This window comes from Neovison vison, chromosome 3 (genome assembly GCF_020171115.1).
Source record: "Neovison vison isolate M4711 chromosome 3, ASM_NN_V1, whole genome shotgun sequence".
NCBI classification, from domain to species: Eukaryota; Metazoa; Chordata; class Mammalia; order Carnivora; family Mustelidae; genus Neogale; species Neogale vison.
This window is the reverse complement of record NC_058093.1, coordinates 202,939,500-202,960,497: the sequence shown is the minus strand read 5'-3', so window position 1 is coordinate 202,960,497 and position 20,998 is coordinate 202,939,500. Positions and strand designations below refer to the sequence as shown.

General features: G+C 54.7%; 1 protein-coding gene across 2 annotated transcripts in view; it reads right to left on the bottom strand.

Annotated features, from left to right (window-relative positions):
- Positions 1-1,397: 1,397 nt before the first annotated feature.
- LOC122903103 (splicing factor SWAP) overlaps positions 1,398-20,998 on the bottom strand; it is a 69,133-nt gene continuing 49,532 nt past the window's right edge. For both annotated transcript variants that reach the window (XM_044243558.1, XM_044243559.1), the window contains 5 exons: positions 20,412-20,677; positions 13,524-13,649; positions 2,988-3,152; positions 1,943-2,015; positions 1,398-1,732 (listed from right to left, as the gene is read on the bottom strand). In XM_044243558.1, coding sequence (XP_044099493.1) covers positions 1,667-1,732; positions 1,943-2,015; positions 2,988-3,152; positions 13,524-13,649; positions 20,412-20,677 — 696 coding nt within the window. In that variant the 3' untranslated portion in view covers positions 1,398-1,666. The remainder of the gene's footprint in view (positions 1,733-1,942; positions 2,016-2,987; positions 3,153-13,523; positions 13,650-20,411; positions 20,678-20,998) is intronic.

Here is a 20,998-nt window from a genome sequence, read left to right as displayed (position 1 = left end):
ACTGGGGACACGGGGCCCATGCTGAGCGCCGCGGCTGTCCTGCTGTGTGGGCCCCAGCAACTCCCTCCCCATCCACACTCGCTTCCGGCTCCTTCAAGGGGAAACGACACCGCTGAACACAGCCCCTGTAAACGGCGCCTGTGGACAAGGAACGGGAAACAAAGCAAGGGCCTGCCCGAGGCCACGAGAAAAACGAACAGCTACCATATAAGCAATGTCTGCACAGAAACAAGGGACCTGCAACCGAAAACAAGGGACAAATCAGAAAAAAATTATTTAAATAAACGGTGCAGGAAGGACTCAGCAGGACACTTGGAGCGCCGGGACGCAGGCAGATGCTGAGAGATGGATGGCCCAGGCACAGGGTCTGCTCGGCAGGAGAAAACGCAAGTGGATGTTTCTGAGAGAAGCTGCTCCACGTCACCCCGATGAAGAAATGACACATCAGAGACAGCGTCTGAGGCCACACCGCCCTGGGGAGGGAGCACAAGGGCACGCAGACAGGTTGGGGAAGAGTCTTCCGGACAGCACGTGTTCCCATCGAACTCAAAGCTGCGACCTCGCACAGCCAGGGACCCACTCTGCGGGTAAAGCCGCCGGCAGGCCTCAGGCTGACTCCTGGCGCATTCCAGCGGGGCACAGCAGCAGGACTGATGAGACGAGATGGGGCAGGGGCTGTCCCTGTGAGCCACCGTGGTGCATCTGGAAGGCTCAGAAGATGGAGCCCGGAGCAGTATGTGAGACTGAGCGGTGTGTGTCCAGACGCTGGCCAGTGGGCGCACACATCTGGACAGACACCCCCTGGGTGGGGGCTTCTTCCTCTGCTCTGCACCCATCCCCCGGGATGGGGGCCCCCAAAGACCCACTGCCAGCCCCTCCCGACCATCTGGGGCAGAAGGAGCTCCGGGCAAGCAGGCGGAACCCCGGGGACTGGGCCACAGATGGGTGGGGCGCATGTATGGGCAGCAGACCGCGGCAACGCTGGTCCGAACCTCGGGCCACTGCCGGTAAGCCTTTGTGTTTGGTGTTTTGACTAAAATCAGACCAGGAACAGTGTCTCCCACGTGACCCGGCCTGCTGGCACCCACAGTGCCCGAGACTCTGGGCAAGACAGCGAGTCTGCACTTTCCTGCCCGAGGGGGATGCCTGCCCAGCGCCAGGAACCGGGGGGCTGAGCTGCGCAGGGCTCGGGTGAAGATGCGTGGTCTCCGAGAGGACGTGGGGGTGGCTCAGGAGGGATTGCAGGCGCCTGCTCCTCCTGCCGCACGGGCTGGGATGTGTCTGCCCATCGCCGCCAGGCCGCCGCCTCTGTCAGGACCCGACGGGAGACCCAGGACAGATGACAAATGGTGAAAACACACTCACAGCCAAACAAGGAAGAAACCGCCCCACAGTCGCTAGCTAGAAAAGGTGTTTTCCTCCCATTTTATTTGATAATACATTTTCACAGAAACATGATATTATTTACAAATATACAGGTAAGAGACTGCTGGTCAAAAATCTTAAACTGAAAATGTCATCAAAAATTAATTTACAAAAACCACCAACTGCCCAGGGGAGTCCTGGGGGAGAATGCGGACGGCGTGGGACGGGTCTGTGCGCACGGAAGCGTCCTGGCTCTCCAGCCCCCGCAGCCCGGGCACTGGGTCAGCGCGATGCCCATGTCTCAGGAGGCACTGGTCTGCATGTTCTTGGAAGCAGCGAGCATCGCCCTCACTTTGGCCATGAGATCCTGCATGGAGAAATGCACGGGGTCCCTGTGGCTTCCCGCTCAGACCCGGCATGCGGACAGTGGGTACAGGAGCGCCCCAAAAACACGTCGGTGGGACAGGCTGGTTGGGGACGCCGCAGCACTCCAGTGTCAGTCAGGGCCCACCGGTGGGGGCGAGATGGGGGCGCCGAGGGAAAGCCAGCCTCCCAGAGAAGGGGGGTGCCACTTTACCTGAGTTATTTTGCTCTGCACAGAGGAGACAATTGCCGAGGAGATCTGGCCATCTTTTTCCTGAGAAACTCCCCTAATGTGAACAGAGAGAGATCACAGACTTGAAAAACACTTAGACGTGCTGTCATTAACTGTTACTAGCGTGTTTAAAGATGCCAATGTTATAAATACGTATTTTGCGTTCACGTTTCACGTTACAGATGTTTGAAATTTTTTGTAAACTGCAGCCTAATTCCGAGAGCATTTCCCGTGAACACCCTGTGAGCCACAGGTAGTGACGAGAACAGGACAGAAGTGCCGGAAGCTGGAGGCGCTCGAACTGGTGACCCCGTGGGGTACGTGCTCCAGGTCGTGTGCCCGACTCTGGCCTCGGTGGCCGCCACACACACTCCTCGACCTGCACCTGCAGAGCCACGTCTCAGGTCGCGACCCACCCTGGGAGCTGGCTGTATGCCTGCTTCCTACGAACCCGGTCTCTAGTTTCGGGGCCCGCGACCCACATGGACGAAGGCAGTGGGTCCGTAACCGACAATGACGGAGCCCCACTCCCGAGCCACCAGCTCCGGAGCCCCTGCCCAGCTCTGGGTGGGCGGGCAGCAGGGGCATTCTAGCAAATGCTTCCTGACGGCCACGGCATCGAGGACACGTACACCCGTGCCACCAGCAGGCTGCTCACGTGACGTCAGCTGTGGACTCTGGTGTTCATCCCGACTCCTGTGGCCTGGGATGAGTGGGGGGACTGGGCTGGGTCCCACTCACCACCGACCCCCATGCCTGCCATCTCCGGGATCATGCAGGGCTCTGCAGCTGGGGCCACGCCCGCCCCAGGCGGCCCTTGCTGAGGACAAAGGCGCCATTGTCGGTGGTTTCAGAACAGCTGTGGTCACACCAGGCACCATTTCCCAGTCGATCAGATAGTGGGGAGGCCTCTACCCAGCACATGGGGGGTGGCCGGCCCACCCCGGGGACTGCCACTCCCGAGGCCTGAGCCCAGTTCTGAGCAGCCGCGTGCGGGGAGCCCGGGCTGGGCTCAGGATGGGCTTACCTGGAGCGCTCCTGGCTGGAGCCCCGACTCTCCACGGGAGAGATGCTGGCCGAATGGGCCGTGTGCCGGCGTGTGGCCTGCTTGCTCGGGGATGCCGACTGGGACCCAGCCTTGGACTCGGTCCGGGACCGTGAGCGCCTCTTCTTCTTCTTCTCGTGGGGGCTTCTGCAAGGAAAGTGGCTTCAGACAAAGACACAGCAGACTCCGGAGGATCGGTTTCGAGCGTCTTCCAAGGGCCAGCTGGTGGGGTCGGCTAACTCCTTTTGAAAGCTGTGCACGTTTTACTTAGCTCGCAACTGACAGATGCAGCAAGTCACACACACGGAAGGAAGGAAGCCCCTCTCCCTCCCCTGTAGGAGGCCTGTCCCCCATTTCAAGAGGCCTATGGGGTTTGAAACACGGTCAGCACTTTATCTACATTTAAAAAACTGAAGAAGAGTCACCAAGTGTTGTTCACGCCGCCTGCCTGTAGGCAGACGCAAGGACGACTCCTCGCACAACATGGGGAGGATCACAGCCGGGGCCGCGCGGACAGCTGCTCCTGCGCCCTGACCTGCGCTCCCTGGGACTGCAGGGCCCGACCCTGCTCGCCCAGCAGGTGACTCAGCCCACATCCCCCTCCAGGGCCCTCCGTCCCTCGTCCCCTTGCAGACGCAGCCTGCTCCCCATGCTCCAGCCGGCAAAGCTCCAGTGCGCACACTGCCCTGTGACCCTCCCGTGACTCCCCAGAGAACATTTCAGGAGGAAAAAGAACATATATGGGAGGTCCAGATGGGTACCGGGCCTCCTTGCTCTTGGCCTCTCTGTTTCCTCTGGAAACGATGGTCACTGCTGTTTGGAAACTGTGCCCCCTCACACTTGACAGACAAGTGACCAAGAGGCGACCAAGTACTTGATGGAGAGTCTATGTGCAGTCAGTGCCGTCGTGAGACCCTCCCGTGTGCCCACGTGGGTCCTGTGGGTGATGGGACTCCTGACGGTAGGCACCTGCGTGTCTTCACGAGCTCGACGTCCAGGGCCAGCCCACATGGCCCACTCTGCTCGGCGCCCCTGAAAGGCACAGCGGCTCCCAGACCCTTCCACACCTGGGGACCCCACGGCCTGTCCACATGCCCGTGCGCGCTGCCCCCAGGCTCCCCCTGTGCTCTCGCGCAGAGACATGTGTGCACACTGAGGAAGCCGTCGGACACTCCGGCGCGCCGAGGAGCGTGCGACCTGCTGCCATGACTGTGCTCTCTCCCGGGCACAGATGTGGGCACTGCTGCCCGCTGTGGCGATGACAGATCAGGTCCTCCCGAGGACGAATGTTCCTGGCGGGTGAGCGGCGGGAAGGACCGCGGGGCAGTGGGGCCAGTGCTTGGTGTCCGAGGAAGCGGCCCGCTGCTCCCAGAGCCCCACGACCCCATCGCCGGTCCCCGCTGCAGCACCCCCGCACCAAACCTGAACGAGGCCAGCGTGCTCGGCAGCTCTTTGGAGGCCAAATCTGGAGGCCGCGTCCATGGACTGTTTCATGAACTCTGGTCACCATCGGCTCCTCGGTTAGGTTGCTTCTAACGGACACAGGCCCTTGGCAGAGACACACGCTGCGAGCACGCTCCTCCCTCTAGGCGGGCTTCTCGGCTGGCGGAGACCTTCCAGGAGTGCAGGACCCTCCCTGAGCTCAGCTGTGTGCCTGCAGACCGTGCCGCCCTCCCTTCAGACAGCCGGGACAGCCGGCCGCGGGAGAGGTCCAGGGCACAGCGCTCGTCCCAACTTGCTGGCGTCCCTGCTGCTTCAGGGCATCAGCTCGCGGCCTCCCCGGGAGCGGGCAGGGAGCGCCCCCCAAGCCTGCCCTTCTGCGAGACTGCGGCGCCCACTCCAGGTCCCCCTGTGCACACGAGCATCCCGTCCGCCCGCGCAGTCCTGCCGGGGCAGCACGGCGTGGACAGGTCAGTTCAGGGAGAAGAAACCTGAGGGACGCCGACCTTCCATCCACAAACACGGGCTCTCTGTGTACTTCCGGTTCTTAGATTTCTCGAAAATGTTGGCAGCCTTCGGTATAGAGAAGTCGACGTGGGTATGGCTATGGTCACCTTCTCCCCTGCTCCAGGCTGCATCACAGAAGGAAACACTTCCTTTCCAGTCCTCCTGCCTTTCCGCTGTGTTCCCCGCTGTCTCGGCGGCCGGCTGCTGGTCCTGGGGGCGGCCAGCACGCCCCAATCCCCCCCAGATGCTTCCTCCGACTCCCTTTGCTCAGGGCTGTGTCTCCTTGTTTTCTTTCTTCCTTCCTTTCTTTTTTTTTTTTTTTTTAAAGAGATTTTATTTATTTATTTGAGGGAGAAACAGTGACATAGATAGCAGGAGAGAGCACAAGCAGGGAGGAGAAGCAGGCTCCCATGGGGCAGGGAGCCCGAAGCAAGGCTCCATCTCAGGCCTCCGGGATCATGACCTGAGTTGAAGGTAGATGCTTAACCACCTGAGCCACCCAGGCGCCCCTCCTCGTTTTCGTTTTAGTGAACGGTGAAGCGTGTGTCCGACAGCTCTCTTGGCTCTGCTCGGACGTCCTGGGACTTCCCTCCCTGACTCTGAACAGTGACTTACCAGGGTCGCCGGTGGACAGTAACGCACCTCGCAGTCCTCAGACAGACCCACTCGGTCAGGGCGCATCTCCTTGCACTACGCTGCTGGGTGCAGACTGCAGATGCCCCGTAGGTCTCTCCACCTCTGTCCCTGAGCATTTTGGTCTGTGAACACACACGCCCCTCTGCACATGTGCACGCCCCTCCTGACACACGCTGGCCTAGGTCTGCAGGAGCCCCTGCCATGGAGCCTCGCACTGTAAGCTGCCAAGTGTTCCCTGTGCTCTTTCAAGATGGTCTATAAACTGGTGTCTCCTCGCCCTTGAACACTTGTTAGAATTTAATGACGGAAACCATCTGGGCCTGGAGTCCGGTGGTTTTAAATGGTACATAAATTCTTTGGCAGACATGGTTATTTAGATTTTTTATTTCTTCTGGTGACAGCGCGGTCACTTGTATCTTTCAGGAATTTGTCCATTTCACCCAAGCTGCCAAACTAACTAGAAACAAATTTCCATATTCTCCTTTAAACGTCTGTAGGCTCTTTCATTCTTGACCAACCTAAAGGAAGACATTGGTTTTTGACCATTTTCTTCTCTTAAAAAAGATTTATTTATTTATTTATTTGACAGACAGAGAATACAAGCAGGCAGAGAGGCAGGCAGAGAGAGAGAGGAAGGGAAGCAGGCTCCCCACTGAGCAGAGAGCCCAATGCGGGGCTCAATCCCAGAACCCTGAGATCATGACCTGAGCTGAAGGCAGAGGCTTTAACCCACTGAGCCACCCAGGTGCCCCTGACCATTTTCAAAGAACCATTGCTCAGTTTCACCGTTAGTCTGTTTCCTACTCTCTCCCCTCCTCTCCTTAAAAGAGGCCACGTACAGAGGACACACAGCGTTACGCTGTTTTCCAGCCCCCACGCAAGTGTGTGACACTGTGCTCCCACGTGCAGCCGCCCTGTCACCAACAACTCTGACCGGACTCCCTGTGCTGGGCCTTCTGTCCCCAGGACGCCTCCAGCCCACGACCTCCTGGGCCCTGGCGGCGGCATCCCGCTTGTTCTCTGCACTGTGGGTCTGCTCGTTTCTGCAATTCCACAGACAAGTAAAATCCTGTGGCAGTCATCTTGCTCTGACTTATGCCGCTCAGCACAACACCCTGTAGCCCCACCCATGTCACTGCAAATGGCAAGAGCTCATTCCTCTTTCACGGCCATGCAACATTCCCCGGTACAGACCGCGCCTTCTTCATCCACTCATCGGCTGGCAGGAGCAGCTTCTTCTCGTTCAGCGGATGCAAACACTGCTGCAATAAACACGGGCGCACGCGTCATCTCGTCAGGATTTTAATGTTCTCTGGGTAAATACCCAATAATGAGATGGCCCGATTGTAATATTCTCTCTATTTAACATCTTTTTTTTTTTTTAATTTTATTTATTTATTTGAGAGAGAGAGACAGTGAGAGAGAGCATGAGTGAGGAGAAGGTCAGAGAGCGAAGCAGACTCCCCATGGAGCTGGGAGCCCGATGTGGGACTCGATCCCGGGACTCCAGGATCACGCCCTGAGCCGAAGGCAGTCGTCCAACCAACTGAGCCACCCAGGCGTCCCTAACATCTTTTTTTTTTTTAAACAATTTTATTTATTTATTTGACAGAGAGAAATCACAAGTAGACGGAGAGGCAGGCAGAGAGAGAGAGAGGGAAGCAGGCTCCCTGCTGAGCAGAGAGCCCGATGCGGGACTCGATCCCAGGACCCTGAGATCATGACCTGAGCCGAAGGCAGTGGCTTAACCCACTGAGCCACCCAGGCGCCCTCTATTTAACATCTTGAGGACCCTCCATGCTGGTTTCCAGAGTGGCTGCACCAGCGCGCGTTCCCACCAGTAGTGCAGGACGGTTCCCCTTGCTCTGCATCCTTGCCATTCGTCTCCTGTTGTGTTAGTTTTGGCCACTGTGACAGGTGTGAGGTGCGATCTCACTGTGGTTCTGATCTGGCTTGAACTCATGACCTTGAGGTCAAGAAGACATTAAGACCTGAGCTGAGATCAAGAGTCAGATGCTTAAAAAATAAAAAAGGAAAGAGAGAGAGAGTCAGATGCTTAACCAAGCCACCATGGTAACCTTCTGCCCAGTTTTAAATTGGATTATTTTTTGGGGGGGGGAAGGTGTTGAATTATATCAGTTCTTGACAGATTTTAGATACTAGCCCTTTATCTGATACGTCATTTGCAAATATCTTCTCCCATTCTGTTGGTTGTCTTTTGGCTTTGTCGACTTTTTTCTTTGCTGTGCAAAAGCTTTTGATCTTGATGAAGTCCCAATAGCTCATTTTTGCCTTTGTTTCCCTTGCTTTTGGTGATGTTTCTAGGAAGATGTTGCTAAGGCTGAGGTCACAGAGGTTGCTGCCTGTATTCTCCTCTGGGATTTAGATGGCTTCCTGTCTCACACTGAGGTCTTTCATCCATTCTGAGTCTGTTCTTGTGTGTGGTGTAAGGACATGGTCCAGTTTCATTCTTTTGCACGTAGCTGTCCCAGCACCATTTATTGAAGAGACTGTCCCTTTTCCACTGGACATTCTTTCCTGCTTTGTTGGAGATTAGTTGACCATAGAGTTGAGGGTCCATTTCTGGGCTCTCTGTTCTGTTCCATGGATCTATGTGTCTGTTTTTGGGCCAGCACCATGCCGTCTCGATGATGACAGCTTTGTGATAGAGCTTGAAGTCTGGAATTGTGATGCCATCAACTTTGTTTCGTTTTGTTTTTTTCTGATTGCTTTGACTAATAGGGATCTTTTGTTCTACACAAATTTTAAGATATACATTTTTCTATTTTCCTGATTTCTTTCTTTTTTTTTAAAGTTTTTATTTATGTATTTGGCAGACAGAGATCACAAGTAGGCAGAGAGGCAGGCAGAGAGAGAGAGGGAAGCAGGCTCCCTGCTGAGCAGAGAGCCTGATGTGGGGCTTGATCTCAGGACCCTAGGATCATGACCTGAGCCGAAGGCAGAGGCTTTAACCCACTGAGCCACCCAGGTGCCCCTATTTTCTTGATTTCTGATCTTACCTTTATAATTTCTTTGCTTCTACCTACTTTGGGTTTAATTTATTTTTCTAGGTTCTTTTTTTTTTTTTTTTGAAGATTTTATTTATTGTTCTAGCTTCTTAAGACAGAAGATTAGATCATTATTCTTAGACCTTTTTTTTTTTGCCCCCTGATACAAACATTTAAAGCTACTCACTTCCTTCTAGCCAAATGAGCCCACAGATTTGGCTGTAACATTTTCACTATCATTTAAAAATATTTTCTTTTTTCCCTCGTGATTTTGTCTTTGACCTACGGGTAATTTAAAAATGTATTAACTTCCCAATATTTGGGGATTTTCCAGGTATCTTTTTATAGATTTTTAGACTTGCTGCCACATGGTAAGGGAACACAGTCTGCGCCACCTGAGTCTCTGGGGACTTCCAGAGCCTTCTGCAACAGCACAGTGGACGAGGTAGCGAGCGGCTGTGTACGGTTTCCATATCTGCACGGTCTGGTTGTCTGCCTGTCCCCAATTCTCTCAGTGTTACTTCAAGTATTTTATTTCTTCTTCTTACTATTCTGTCTTATTCATGTGTCAGAGCAAGCGAGCAAGAGAGCACGTTGGGGGAGCGCAGGCAGAGCAGGCAGGGGAGAAGCAGGCTCCCCGCGGAGCACGGAGCCCGATTAGAGACTGGACCCCAGGACCCTGAGATCATGACCTGAGCTGAAGGCAGAGGCTTAACTGAACCACACAGGTGCCTCTTTTACTTAGTTTTTTTGAGAGAAAGAGAACATGAGAGAGTGCGCACACACAAGTTGGGCAGGGCAGAGGGAGAGAGAGAATCTTTTTTTTTTTTTTTTGAAGATTTTCTTTCTTTCTTTTTTTTTTTTTTTTAAAGATTTTATTTATTCATTTGACAGATAGAGATCACAAGTAGGCAGAGAGGCAGGCAGACAGAGAGAGAGGAGGAAGCAGGTTCCCCGACAAGCAGAGAGCCAGATGCAGGGCTCGATCCCAAGACCCCAGGATCATGACCCGAGCTGAAGGCAGAGGCTTTAACCACTAAGCCACCCAGGCGCCCTTCCTTCTTTCTTTCTTTATTTGACAGACAGAGATCACAAGCAGGCAGAGAGGCAGGCAGAGAGAGGGAGGAGGAAGCAGGCTCCCTGCTGAGCAGAGAGCCTGATGCAGGGCCATGACCTGAGCCGAAGGTGGAGGATTTAACCCACTGAGCCACCCAGGCGCCCCGAGAGAGAGAATCTTAAGCAGACTCCACGCCCGGCATGGAGACCGCCACGGGGCTCCATCTCACAACCCTGAGAGATGAGGACCTGAGCTGAAATCAAGAGTCGGAAGCTCGGCAGACTGCGCCATCCAGGCGCCCTGCTGCGAACATCTGAAAGTGCTCCTGCGGGGGCCAAGCCAGAGGAGCCCGTGGGCATGAGGCTGCCCCCTCTGCAGCACCTCCCGTCGGTGCGGCCACCCGCCCTTCTGCTCAGAGCACGGCATGCTTCTCTCTCCCCGTCTTTTCATTTTAACCTACGTGCACACTGAAAACCTCTCTGCAAGCAGCTTAGCATTCGGTTTTGTTGCAGCGCAGTCTAAACCCTCTGCCCTGTCATTATTCTTCGTCTCCCGGCACTCAACACACGGGTTTGCAAGGGCTGTGCTGAGCCTACGTTCCTCTTGTTTTCTGTTGTCCATTCACTTTTCCCTCTCCTTCCCCACTTTTTTTTTTTTTTAAAGATTCCATTTATTTATTTGACAGACAGAGATCACAAGCAGGCAGAGAGGGAGGCAGAGAGAGAGGAGGAAGCAGGCTCCTGCTGAGCAGAGAGCCCAATGCGGGACTTAATCCCAGGACCCTGAGACCATGACCTGAGCTGAAGGCAGTGGCTCAACCCACTGAGCCACCCAGGCGCCCACCCTTTTTAAAATAAAGATTTCATTTATTTACCTGAGAGAGAGAGACAGAGAGAGAGAGAATGAGCAGGGGGAGGGACAGAGGGAGAGGAGGAAGCAGGCTCCCTGAGGAGCAGGGAGCCTGATGCAGGGTTTGACCCCAAGACCTGAGATCATGACCTGATCCGAAGGCAGAGTCTCAACCCCCTGAACCACCCAGGCGCCCCTCTTCAAGCAATTTTAAGGTTCTGCCTTATGTCCTCTCCTGGCTTTTAATTCCCTTTCCTTTGCAATCCTGCCCCAGGGAATGAAGACACACAGGCTTTGCTGACGAAGTCTACTGTGGATGGGCAACACGTAGCGTGTAAGAGCCTGCCACAGCGGGGGTCACTCGATGCTCACGGATGTGCCCGGTGCGGTGCTAAGCGAAAGCAGTCCTTGGCCAACCAGCCCGAGCAACCACGTACTGTTCAATCTAATAAGAGGACGGGGACCCTGCGAGGTGTGCCGTGGTACCATGTGGCCATTCGCATAAGCTCTACTCTTTAAAAAAAGAGTAGAACTTGATCTTCAAAAGCTCAGTACAAGGAACCAAGGATCCTTGGACAAACAGCGGACCCCCATGCCGGGGCAGGGAAAGCACTGGCAAGGCCTGGAATATTTGGGGCCAAAAAGCAACAAAGTGCTTTAAGAACCATGGGGCCACATGTGGGATGGATGTTGCCGTCAGAGCAACACTGGCGATGGATTCGCGCAGCACCGACAAAAACACAAAACCCCAAACCCGAAGTCCACAATGACACAAAAGTGAGGGGTGTGTGTCTTCTGTAGAGAAGAAGACAGAATCTGAAAGGCACCACTTGGCCGTGACCACTGTGCGAACCAGTTTTGTGTCAGTGAACGCGAAGGCCAGTGGGGTGTTCGCGTGGCATCTCCGTGCCATCGCCTGATGACCTGTGTGGGGCTGCAGCGTCACGGACAGTGGGACAGGCAGCTGGTGTGACACAAAGGAAGTGACATGTCACTTTTGTGGTGCTCCTGCCAAAATGTCTCCCACGAACCCAGCCACGGTCACACAGTAAGACAAGTCCAAGTCATGGGACACACAGGCAGGGGCAGGAGAGGTCGGGAGGGAAGGAGAGGCGGCCGATGGAACCACGCTGATCCTGCTCAGTCGGGCTGACACGCGCACACGCACGCTCCCTGCACTGTTTTCAATGGTGAGTGTAAAACTATCTAATAAACCAAAAAAATTATGAAACAAGAAGTCAGCGACAGGGGCACTCAGAGATCAGCTTGTAGAGATGATCCTTCAACTCGGGGGGTGAACGGGCCCCCCGCCACCACGGGAAAAGGAGCAGCCTCACCCCGCTCTGCGTGGAAGGCTGCGGGGGAGCGGTGACTGCTGGGATCAAGGGCCTGGACCCGCGGCTGCGCACGTGCCCTCTCCTGGCCCCACTGGACCCGGCACAGCCTCCCACCGCCCAGGGTCAGGCGCTCGGGGGAATCCCACCCGATCGGGCAGGGAGCGCGGCTCTGAGGTCGGCAGAGCCTTCACTCGCTTCGCACAACTCATTAAAGCTCCAGTGATCACACAAGTTCTCACGATTCCTGACAGAACCGCTGCCTTCTCTTGAGACGGCTCCTTGAACGCAAAGGTTAATTTGAGGCCAAAGCCAGAATGCTTCTGTGGGGAGAGATCTTTTGTTGCAGGAATTAATTTTAGATCATGCCCTTTACAGACACGGGAGGTGACAATGAATTTCAAATGTTCAACAGTGACGAGGGCAAAGAGTACAACGGGAAGTGGACCTGGAGCCTGTCACGCGGTCCGGGCCAGGGCAGGCACCTCACGTGGGAGCAGGGCCCGGGCGGAGCGCACTTGGCCTGCGCGGCGAGCCCATCTGCCGGCTCTGCCGCCTGTGCCCCAGCGCGGACTTCGCCGCTTCCAGAGAAAGATCACACTTCGCCAGCGAGCACACTGCAGGCCCGCTTCCCCGTTAGGAACATCTTTCCAGAGCTGCAGCCATGATGAGCCCCGCTGCAAGGGGGCCTCCGAGGCTGCTCGACCTGCGTCCTCCGCAGACAGGCAGGACTTGGGGAGGGCTGGGCCCCTGACACCTGTCATTCAGGTGTGTCGTCTGGGAGGCTTGGAAACCCCGAGTGTCCCAACTCACACACACGTGGAAGCAGTCACGAAACCGGAGGAAAGAGGCGCACAGCCCCCTGCCCCCACCTCCTCTGGGCCGGTCTGTCATGGGGAGAGCGACGCTCCTTGCCAGCTACCCGAGCCAGGGCCCGGGCATGCTCCCATGCAATGACACGAGAAACGAGAGCTCCTCCCTTCAGGCAGCAAGGAACAATGAGCGATGGGAGGCCGGGGGCGGCAGCCCCCATGCGAGACGATGCCCTATGGCTGAGACGGAGACACCCGGTGGCGGCCCCGTCCATCACCATGCTCGGCAGGTGCGCCAGCAGGCCCCAGATGGGCCCACACGGCCCAGACGTGTCCCGTCACGGGGGCGGGGTGCCGGGACTTTCTGTGCTGTGACGTGGTGGTGCTCTCTCACTGGAGGGGCTGGGGACGCTGGTGGTCTGGAGTCAGAGGCCGGGGGCCAGGCATCCTGGCTGAGAGGCCCACCGAGACACGGCAGCCGGTCTCTCTAGCATCCCGCAACCGTGACAGCTGTCAAGGGGGCGAAGGGTGGAGCTCTCTCTGCTCTCAGCCCGGGAGGACCCTGTGGTCCTGCCCACAGCACCTGCTAGCCCGGGAGTGGCAGGGACTCACTTGGGACTCGAACTTCTCTCCTTTTATCTGTGTGTGCGGGTCCAGCGAGGTACCTAGACCCTGGGGATTGGTGCTGGGCACTGCCCGATGCCACCCCGACCCCAGGGACACAGAGCTCCCTCTGCAGTCAGCTCCAGGAGGAACAGAAGAGCTGCTAGGGGCTGAGTGTCTGCGAGGGATGTCCCCCCGGCTTGTGCCAGCCCTCCGGACACATGTTCGCATTCCCGGCAGCACAGACTGCATCTATGGACTCAGTCGCCTACCTGGACCGGGTCCGCTTCCTGCTGACGCCTGGACTGTTACTCATCCGGTAGGCAGTGGGGACACTCCTTTCTTCCCTCCGTCTCTCAGGAGAGTGTGCTCTTCTCCGAGGGGACCGGGATCGTGACCTGGGCAGAGGAACAGAGGAGTTTTAGTCCGTGTGAGTGGCAGGCGATCACATCCATGCTGAGGCAGTGATGGGCCTCATCTGGGTCTGCAGATGCCTGACAGGTGCTGCCTCTGTGCTTCTCGGGGGCACAGTAGTGGCCCCCTCCCCAGCCTCACTACTCCACAGACACAGAACAGAGTCCAAGCTCTGATCCTAGCCCACAACACTCCGCACACTGCTGCCCAACATAACCAGGGCACAGCACGCGCGAGGCTGGTCCGAACGGCCCGCAGCACCAATGCTGCCCGATTCCAGGGCTGACCGGGTGACTGACGGCCAACTCAGGCCTGCGGTTTTCCTTCTGCCTCTGCGTTTTCCTGCCCTCAACCATTTTCAGCTCACAGACCCCTCGATCCAAATGACACAAGGAAAAGCGCTGATATTCAGGCGAGCTGTTTCTATTGGTTCTGAACACTGGCAGCAAGAAGAAAGCAAACGAACCAGAGCCACTACTTCAAACCCTCTCTTGTTCACACCCACTGCACGGCCTCGCGGCGTGAATGCTGAGCCGGCCACAGCAGTTCAACTCCCAGCACACGCCTCTCAAGATAATTTACATTTGGGAGATGCCTTGGATTAAAACCATCCTTTAAAATATCTCATTCTTCCTTCTCAGGTTCCTGGAGAGACATTCGCTCTATCTGGGCAGTGACCTCGCCTACTCAAGGCAACCAGTGCTCGGAGCACCGACTCTAGACCCTCATCCACCGGGGGTCAAGGCCCTCCGAGGAGGGTCCTGTAATGACACGTTTAGGATTCTCCTTTTTTGTTCATTCAGTGAAATTACTGTTTTAAGAAAACAAAGAGTAAGCAGAAATCTGGACAAAAAACCAATTTCTTTTCATTCTGTTTCTATGACAACCCATTCAAAAATAATATAAAGAGCAGTTTGATTTTGCCATAAAGGATTCCAGACAGAATCATTTTAATTACAACCCCCCCCCCCCAAACACACACCGTTGTTCCAAACATCAACTTATCATCACGGTCCCGGCTCCTGCGTCCCAGAGAGAACCCTGCGTCACTCCTGGAAGATCGGCCGTGAACAACCCCAGGTAAACCGTCATCGGCTTCGTCTTCTCCAGCACCACCGTGTTCTGGCTTACAAAATGGTGTTGACGGCTTTTCTTCCAGACCTTTCCCAATATTTACAAACTACGAGGGTGAGGTCCATCAGACACCTCGACATTTTACCGGGTTTCCCCTCCAAAGAGCTCCAGGAGCCGGGGAGAGGAGCTGCCGACAGCTGCTGTGGTCGCTGCTTCCGCTAGGCGAGTGGCCCTGCCGCGCTCTGGGCTTGGGGGCCCCGGGGAGGCTGCCGCCCGCGACATGAAGGCACACACTTTGCACTGAGAATTCAGGGTGCCAGCTGGGGTGGGACCAGAGCCCCAGAGAAAGCTCTGCGTAATCAGACCTCTACACCCGTGGAATGCTCACACGGAGAACGATACACTTGATAATCAGGAAACGTGCATTAGTTTTTAGTGCCTGTGGATTCCTAACTCTCATGCAATACCACTCTGCAGTGACCGTTCCAGGTCTCTGAGGGGAAGGGGCTGTTCCCAGTAGATGTGGAGTCATCTGGGCAAGTAGCCCGCTCAGTACCAAGGGCAGTAAGCTTCGTCAGATGATACTTAGGTTTTATTTCTTTATTTTTAGATTTTATTTATTTATTTGACAGCGATCACAAGTGGGCAGAGAGGCAGGCAGAGGGGAGGTGGGATCAGGCTCCCCATTGAGCAGAGCCCGATGCGGGGCTCGATCCCAGGACTCCGGGACCACGACCTGAGCAGAAGGCAGAGGCTTTAACCCACTGAGCCCCCTAAGCCCCCTTAGCTTTTATGTTAATGAAAGAAGCACTGATGTTTTAATTCTGTTAATGAGGCCGTTAATACTGGTATCACAACAACGCCAGAAACAGGAGCTCTGTTTTATAAGTAAATAACCCGCACGACGGGGCTCAGACACTTTTTCTTGCGGCTCATAAATAGCAGTCTGCTTTCAGATAGTGGCGGAACGTGGCTCTTCACCTGAATGACAGTGCTGTTTGCAAAAAGCTTCTTTCCTCCTGCGTTTAACCACTGAGAGCACCCCTGCCCCGGTGCCTCCACCGCTCCGGAGCAGCTCCTGGCGGGCCTGGGGCAGCAGGGTCCAGTGCTCGCTGGCCTGAGCAGCCAAGAGCTCCCACAGCTGACCACACCCCACCCTCCGCCCTCCGCCCCAGAGGGGCCAGCTGTCCCTGCATCGCTGCGGATGCAGAGAGCCCCCAGGCATCTGCTGGGTTAGGGTCAGCTCCACAGAACGGGGAACCCCTGGCCCTCACCCGCACGCTAAGCACTGAGCGCCACCTCTTGCGAACCCTGTGCAGATAAGGAGCTTGTATGAATGACCATCATTACCCCAATTTTGCTGGCGTAAGATGTTTCCAAATATTAACTCTGACTCAGAAAACATGCTTCTAGGGGCACCTGGGTGGCTCAGATGGTTAAGCCTCTGCCTTTGGCTCAGGTCATGATCCCAGTGTCCTGGGATCAAGCCCCGCATAGGGCTCTCTGCTCAGCAGGAAACCTGCCTCCCACTCTCTCCCTGCTTGCCTCTGCCTAATTACGATCTCTGTGTCAAATAAATAAAAAAAGATCTTAAAAAGAAAAGAAAAGAAAACGTCATTCTACTCCCTAGCTCGTCCCCAAGCCTAAGTGTGGAGGGATCTGGGGACTGTGTGGATGCTGCCCCCAATACTGGGGGCACAGAGTTCTACCCGGAAACTGCCCCCATTCGGCCGCCCCTTAAATACTGACTGACGAGCCGATGGAACAAAGGCCGAAGGTGATCTTCTCTAGCGTTCTTCAAGTAAGCTTCATTTTAAGCTTTAGAGTCTTACAAGATTTTAACAACACCTAACTATCAAAGCTCAATTTTTAGGCAATACACTAATGACCTGAGTACTACTTTGTTCCATTTACGGCAGAGAACCTGGTGAGACAGAAGCAGAAAGCACAGAGAGGGGCATCTGGGTGCCTCGGTCGGTGGAGCCTCTGACTCTTTTTTTTTTTTTTAAAGATTTGATCCATTTATTGGACAGAGAGATCACAAGTAGGCAGAGAGGCAGGCAGAGAGAGAGGAGGAAGCAGGCTCCCCGCTGAGCAGAGAGCCTGATGCAGGGCTCGATCCCAGCACCCTGGGATCATGACCTGAGCCGAAGGCAGAGGCTTTAACTCACTGAGCCACCCAGGTGCCCCGAGCCTCTGACTCTTTATTTTTTCTCAGGTCCTGGTCTCAGGGTCGTGGGATTGAGCCCCGTGTTGGGCTCTGGCCGAGTGTGTAGTTTGCTGGTTTCGCTCCCTCCCCTCTGCCCCTCCACACCTGCGTATGCTTTCTCTCTAATAAATAAATCCTCACAAAAAAAAGAGGAGGAAAAAAAATCTTACATTTCAATGAATGCTGATTTAAAACACACTAAGCACTATGCGGTAATCGCTCTACTTTCCAAGAAGCAACATACTGATTTCTGAAGCTCAAGATTACTCTATGGCTCGGCTGCCTCTGGAGACCCAGGGCCACCTACAGCTTCAACGAGCTGCGTACTCGGACCGCAGGCATGCGAACGCCACTTATCTTCACACGGAGATCACGGGGGCTAGGAAAGGGCCTCTAACCCTAACCTTCTACGCCTTACAAAGCACTTCAGTAATTCAGTATGTCAAAGAAAATACATTTCAAGCACAGAACTCTGCAAGTACAAATACTGACAAATAAATATGCCTATTACTTGGAGGTGGCAGGAGTCTTTCTGAAATAATCAAGTTGTTGGGCGCCTGGGTGGCTCAGTGGGTTGAGCCTCTGCCTTTGGCTCGGGTTGTGATCTTGGGGTCCTGGGATCGAGCCCCACATTGGGCTCTCTGCTCAGCAGGGAGCCTGCTTCCCATCCCCCTCTGCCTGCCTCTCTGCCTACTGGTGATGTCTCTCTGTCAGACAAATTAAAAAAAATAAAAGTTTATAAAAAATAACACAAAATAATGAAGTTGTGCGTCAGGCCCAGGAACAGTCTGACAGGTCCCTTACTGTAAAGGGTAGCGCTATCTGAAAAGACAGTTAACAATGATGACATTGTCTTTAGCAACTTCAAGATTTGGTTAAAAACTAAAGTATTTTTCACACATCCAGATTCAATTACTGAGAACACCAGTGTCTCCTGGTATAAATCTGCTGCAGTGTAAACCCACTGGGGTCATCTGAGCCGGCAGAGCCTGGACTGGGAGCAGGGGTGACTGCCCGGGGGACACATGCGGCATTCCCACACGAAGCAGACGTGAGCCGTGAGCCCAGGCAGGACTCCCCCGGAGACTGGCGTGAGTCTCATCTCCTCTGAGCGTCCCCGGGGCCGACGGACAGCTGGTCTCTCCTGCAGCCCCGAGCTTGGTGGGGTCTGGCTTCAAAAAGCATCGTTGATTTTTCAAGGCAAAACATCACGGATTACCAAACACTTGGAGGGCTTTGTGTCACGAAATAATTTTGATTTTATAATGAAGTGCACTTTGCCCTGGTATCCTATGAACTGCCAATCAGAGGCCGGAGGGTCTGGCTGCCTCAGTGGACGGAGAGGTCAGCCCATGTACCCACAGTTAGTCGGAAGGAGCATGGAGACACTCGGCCCCCAGAACTAGAACAGCTTGAGTCATGAAAAAATCAGCTCTGGTGACAGGTAATTTTAACTGTAGGTCAAATTAAGGTGAAGCTGGCACTCTGCCATCGCAGAACTCAAAAGCAGAAAATTTTTAACTCTTTTCTTATAACTCAAGGTTGCACACTAAGAATTAGGATTTTGCTTCTTGCACTTGTCAGCACTGAACATTCAGAAAAATATAAAATATATTCAGATCAAAGTATGTAACTCTGAATCTTTTCTAAAACAATGATTTAGGGCGCCTGGGTGGCTCAGTCAGCTGAGGTCACGGTCTGGGGGCTGCGAGACGGAGCCCCATGTTGGGCTCTGCGCTGGGTGTGGAGCCTGCTTGGGATTCTCTTTCCCTCTCCTTCTGCTCCTCCTTTCCCTCTCTCAAAAAATAAAAACCAAAAACAATTATTTAAAAAGTATTAAAATAGGGGCACCTGGGTGGCTCAGTCAATTAAGTGTCTACCTTCGGCTCAGGTCATGATCCCAGGGTCCTGGGATTGAGTCCCGCATCGGGCTCCCTGCTCAGTGGGGAGCCTGCTTCTCCCTCTCCCTCTGCCCCTCCCCTGCTCATGCTCCCTCTCGTGTGCTCTTTCTCTCTCAAATGAATAAAACCTTAAAAAAAGTATTAAATGACATATAAAATGCCTTACTCTATTATGGTCAATTAAAAAGCACATAAAACCTAAAACTCACAACTCTGAGAGTCAGACAAGCACTGCAGCTGTGATGAGAACAAGCGGGGGAGATGCTGGCGGCTACCCCCGCCCCCACAGCTGGGGATGGGCTACACTTGGTGCTCTCAGTGCTGAACACTCGGGATCAGAGCACAGCTCTCGGCTCGCACTGCGAACGGGACGAGTTTCATCGTTGCCAGTCCCCCAGACAAGAGCTCAGGGGCGCCTCACGGTCGCCCTTGTTAAAGCCGGGCGTTGAAGGACAGTGGGCCAGAATTTACCCGGCACACCACTACTCAGAGGGCTGGTGTGGGATGACGGGACTTATGTCCACTACACAGTACCATTTAAGAAATTCTCTCAAAAAGAAACTTTAAAACATTTTGGTATTTACCTACAAATTCCAGGGAGCTTCCAAAAATTGAAATTCTATCAGCAAAGTTGTTCATCTAATGAAAGGACAGCAAGGTGCATGGGTGTGTGTCTGGGTGTGCACGTAGTGTGTATGTGGGGGGTGTGTGTCGAGATGGAACTTCTGAAGAACAACCAGAATTGCACAGAGCCGAGGAGCAAACGTGTTTACGTGGAGAAAATCCGATTTCACTGCTGCCACACTTGTCAGGCCTTCGAGGTCTGCTGCGACTAGAAACAGGGACGTACTCAGAGAGGCGGGTGCGTCTGAGACAGGACGCGCTGGGCGCGCGCTTTCCAGAAAAGGAGGCAGACACGCATCAGCTGCAGAGGACAGACGCGGTCCCCGCAGGCCGTGCACCGTGCCGGAGAGGAAGCCAGCGGATCCACTCGATGCCGAGCAACAGGCCGTGATGCAGGGTTTAAAGGCAGAGGTTTTGAACCTGCTGCAGTTGTTTCAGACAAAACTCACTGGGCAGTGAATTCTGTGACCCTTTAAGGGCCGCGGTTGTACCTGCGGCCTCGAGTCTTCACCTGCTCTCACACCCAGCGGTTAAGGGCGCCTCTTGTAGGCGGGCAGAAGGGTAAATGGACGGAGGGAAGACAGAGGTGCTGCCCGCGTGGACGTGGGGCAGGAGCCGCGCCGAGCCTGTCACAGCATGCATGCGGGCAATTAGCACAGGAAAGGCCACACGGACAAAACGAGACACCCCACCCCTGTGAGTTTTACATACTGAACAAACCCGCTAAAACTTATATAGATCTGTTCTTAAAAATCCTGGCTGTAGCTTTAGAAATCAAACTCCGAGAGAACCTGGAAAGATGTCATTGGGGTTTGCAAGCTGGACCTGCAGGTGAGCCGTCAGGAGGTCTGTGCTCACCCCTGCTGGCCCTGTGGCTCTGGGGAAGGAGGACCCAGCACCCACGGCAGTCCCGCGCCACGGGCGCCCTGCACACCCACCTGGAACGGCGTGCCGTCCGATAGGCACTGGGGAGACAGTGCTTTGCTTTCGAGTGGGACCTGGGCCTGGATTTGGAGGACGAGTGGTACTTGGGGGAGCGCGACCTTGTGCGAGACCGCTTTTTGTGCTTTTTCTTCTTCCTCTCCTTCTCCTCTTCCCTTGGCGGGTCCTTACTTTTGCTGGAAGGCCCTTCCGGGGGCTTAATGTCTGAAGTGGGCAGAGGTCTGCCTCCAGCCAGTAGCGGACAGGGCACAGAACTGGCTTCCTGGGGACAGAAGCAAACATTGGGATGTTAAGAGGAAAAGTAGGACATTTCAAAACGTGCACACATAAAATTTCAATGTTGGGGCCCTCATACCATTTAACGCACCAACACCTCTCAGAAAGGAGCACGTCTTTTTCTATGGCTCTAAAACATCGCCCAGGTCTCCGGGGAAGTGGCAGACGCCAGGAGTATACGCGACAGTTTCCCCAGCCTCTGCTCGTTCACCAGCCCCAGCCGGCGGCACTCGACCTCATCAAGGGAACGTGGCAGCAAGGACACAGAGGTCGGCAAAGAGCCGTGCCTGTGCTTTCATAAATCACC